Raw genomic sequence first — 3,366 nt, forward strand, 5'->3', positions numbered from 1 at the left:
AAGACTTTGGTTTTTAACAGAAAAATAACAATAATCGTCATCATATTTATCTGCGAAAAATGTGAAGAATTACAGTAACAATTGTGGTAAAGGCCCATCTCTGTACATGAGGTGCAAAAATTAGAATTCGTGCGCGTTGGATTCTGGTATGTCAAATTTCCTTCGTGCCGAGTTCTGCTGCGTGGGTAGAATTTCACCTAATTTTTAATGTTACATTTGCCAGGGTTGGGCTGATTTTTGCTCGGTCCAATTATACTAAGTTGAATTTTGCAGTGGCTGAGTGTTTGCTGAGTTAATTTTTGGCAAGTAGAGTTTTGCAATGTCTAATTTTTCGGGGTTTAATTTTGCGATGGCTGATTTGCGCATGAGTTACTTTTAAGTGTGGCGCAAAGGTTATACTAATCTTATTCAGCAACTATCCAGATTATTGAAAACATTATTGCTTAAACCAAAAAATCTCTGACTTTTGATATCGGTGCTATTAAGACCACAATCTTCTTTAAGAGAAAATTGTCAGCGGTATAGCTAGTTATAGCATAGTCAAACAACAGAGAAAATGAGACAACTTAGAAAAAATGTTATAACTACAAAACTGTTTGTTCTTTTTACTGGGTTTAATTTCTTACAAAAGAGCCAATCAGGTTTTGTGTTCTTTTTACTGCCTCAGAATTGGATATAGCAACAACAAGTAAATACAACAACGAACAAAAAAAAACTCGCGATAATCTGGACCAACTTTCTTGTATATGCCTAAGGAACAATGCAATTGGCTTAGAAAATTTGTCGATTAACGTCACAAAATTAAATGACACAACAAAACTGTTCCCCACCTAGATTTTGAAAAATACACTTTGCCGACCCCCTACATTTTTGTGAATTGGCACCACTGCCTGAACCTATGTGCATATACACCTAAAAGTTACCCCATCTGCTAAAAGTTAAGCCTGTAACTAGCATCATGCTAAATATAACCTAGAAGCAAACAAAATCTGCCATTCCTTAGGCTTGGTTAAGTTTATTTAGCTTTGGGCAATAAAGTTTCTTTAGCTCCACCCAATTACCTTATTTTCTGGTACTTATTAAGAGCAGAGGCAGACAAACAAGGAGAGCAGGCATGGAAAAAATTCCAAAGCCGCCAGTAACAGAATTCGAACAGAATTCCAAAAGCTGCCGACACTTTAGCAGCACAATTTGTACTTTGACAGCTTTTCTTTGAGCAAAAAGTATTTTTATATTTAAAAATGGTATTTTCAGACAAAATGCCCCAACAAATTTGAGAACTGCCAAGAAGCATTTGTACTTTGCTACCCCAGTTTTTGCACGGCGGAATGAAAGAGTAGTAATAGGTGATATGAAGTGCTGTGGTGGTGAAAATGATGCTTATTCTTAAAATCTTTCAGTTATATTTCATCTAATTAAAGACCCCCTTAACTTTTGATGCTCTCATCAATTGCTCCCTGTCACATGAATTAGAAGCTATTATTTATAGATTGATGATATCAATCCTGAAAAGATGCCATTATTACTAGCAGCACGTTGCTTGTTGTCAACCGGCAGATTTTTTTCTAGGAATATTACCAGAAGCTTTCAATAATCAGTGAAGGTATTAATGTAATGTCTAAGAGGTGAATGGACATCATACTGATCCACAAACCTCATAAACATAAGAAGAAGAAAATCTAAAAAATACTACTAAGGACTGGACAAACGATTCACACCTCATTAAAAACACATTAGTAACGAACGATTAAATACACATATTTGCCCATATTAAACAAACGCTGCAGACCACAAAAAAACACCGTACTTATCGACTGGACACATTCTTTTGAACTAGGAATTTTACTTTTAAGGCGTCTTACTTGAGCATGAGAGCTCTGAATAGAAACCAATGTGGGTACTTGTGTATTATACCAACCATACTGTTGTTCTTGTTCTGTTTAAACCGGTTTCTCTGTGTGCACTCGAAGATGATCAGCTTAGCCTGAGTAAGATAAGCGACTATGCAGGTATATTTTAGTTAAATATTAAATATGTACAGTTGCTTATGTTAGGTATTTAATATAATACTTTCTAGGCGACCTGATTTCCATAATTTTCTGTTTAGGTTTCCATAATTTTGTAACCAAAGTATTTTTTTCATTATATTTTCGTATATTTCATTATGTTAATCCAACTTCACTTCTTGAGAGTGATCGGTGCAATACACAATTATCCCAAATTGAATATTTTATTCAATGTATGCAAAAGTTCCTGTAATAGAGAATTAAGCTTACTTCATTTCACTTAACGTGCTCATTACTGTCCTCACCAAAAAATTCTTTTTTTTAATCATCCAGTTTACAAACAAAAAGTTTATATTAAGAGAATTTTTATTTTCAGATTTTCAAAGAGATTATGGTTTATAGAAATATGCTCTTGACATGCTGGGAGATACCATTACGTCTATCAAGGCCTTTAAATAAGTCAGCTTACCACTCCAATCCCTAGGAAAGCCACAAGAAGCACGAAGAATCATTAATTTAATCTTTAGACAGTCATCATAGGCCTTGTCACCAGCTGGTTTCAAATCAACTATAATCTGTCTTCGTCTTGTTCTTCTGTCATCGAAAGGGTAGTAAAATATTCGCAAATAGGGATCATTTAAAGACACATTTTTCATTAGGTGACACCCTACAATGTCTTTAATATCAGCTTCAAAAACCCAGGCGGCCGCATTCACTGCCAAAAACGTGATTTTCTCGTCAGTGACCTCAACTCTGACTAAGTGTTTAGTTTTTTTTGCCTCGTAATGAAACAGCTCATCCATTATGACAATGAATCATCCAACAGTGTAATGTAACTGAAAGAAAAAGTCTTAGATATAGACCATATTTTCAATTTACGGACGTTCATTGAAAGAAAACTAAGATCGTTTAAGTTTGTGTTTGTGGCTAAAAAGTCAACATTCTTAACCAAACCCTCTTTTATTTCTAAGTATTCTCATAGAAATAATTTTTTTTTGTCAACATAAACTTAGAAAGCGTGTTTTTCTAAGTTTATTAATTTATGTCTATTCCTACATCTCCTTCTTTAGATAAAATTATGTAGACAAGGCAACTTAGCAAAACTTCTGGATTATAATTCCCAAGAAATTTCTGAAAATGAAATACCCTCTCCTCAAAAAAAAAGTTTTTTCTACTCAAGGTAAGGAGCAACATTGGAAATTAAAACAAATAAAAATTAATTCGTACACGAGGGGGCCTGCATCCTCCTCAAACCCATATCTTCATTCTGGTCTTCTAGTACTTTTAAAAAAGGATCAGGTTCTAATTAAACATCCCTTCCGTTTCAGGAGTCGTTACTAAAGACTTGAACTAAAAATCA

The 3,366-nt window shown here is 34.2% G+C and overlaps 1 protein-coding gene across 1 annotated transcript in view; it reads right to left on the reverse strand.

Moving 5' to 3' along the window:
- LOC136026555 (sphingosine kinase 2-like) overlaps nt 1-2,837 on the reverse strand; it is a gene marked incomplete in the record, with an annotated part of 44,277 nt that extends 41,440 nt beyond the window's left edge. Inside the window, 1 exon segment of the mRNA XM_065703240.1 lies at nt 2,476-2,837. Within this exon segment, the coding sequence (XP_065559312.1) occupies nt 2,476-2,809 (334 nt within the window).
- Between the last annotated feature and the right edge of the window lie 529 nt (nt 2,838-3,366).

Source organism: Artemia franciscana, chromosome 4, assembly GCF_032884065.1.
Source record: "Artemia franciscana chromosome 4, ASM3288406v1, whole genome shotgun sequence".
Lineage (NCBI taxonomy): Eukaryota > Metazoa > Arthropoda > Branchiopoda > Anostraca > Artemiidae > Artemia > Artemia franciscana.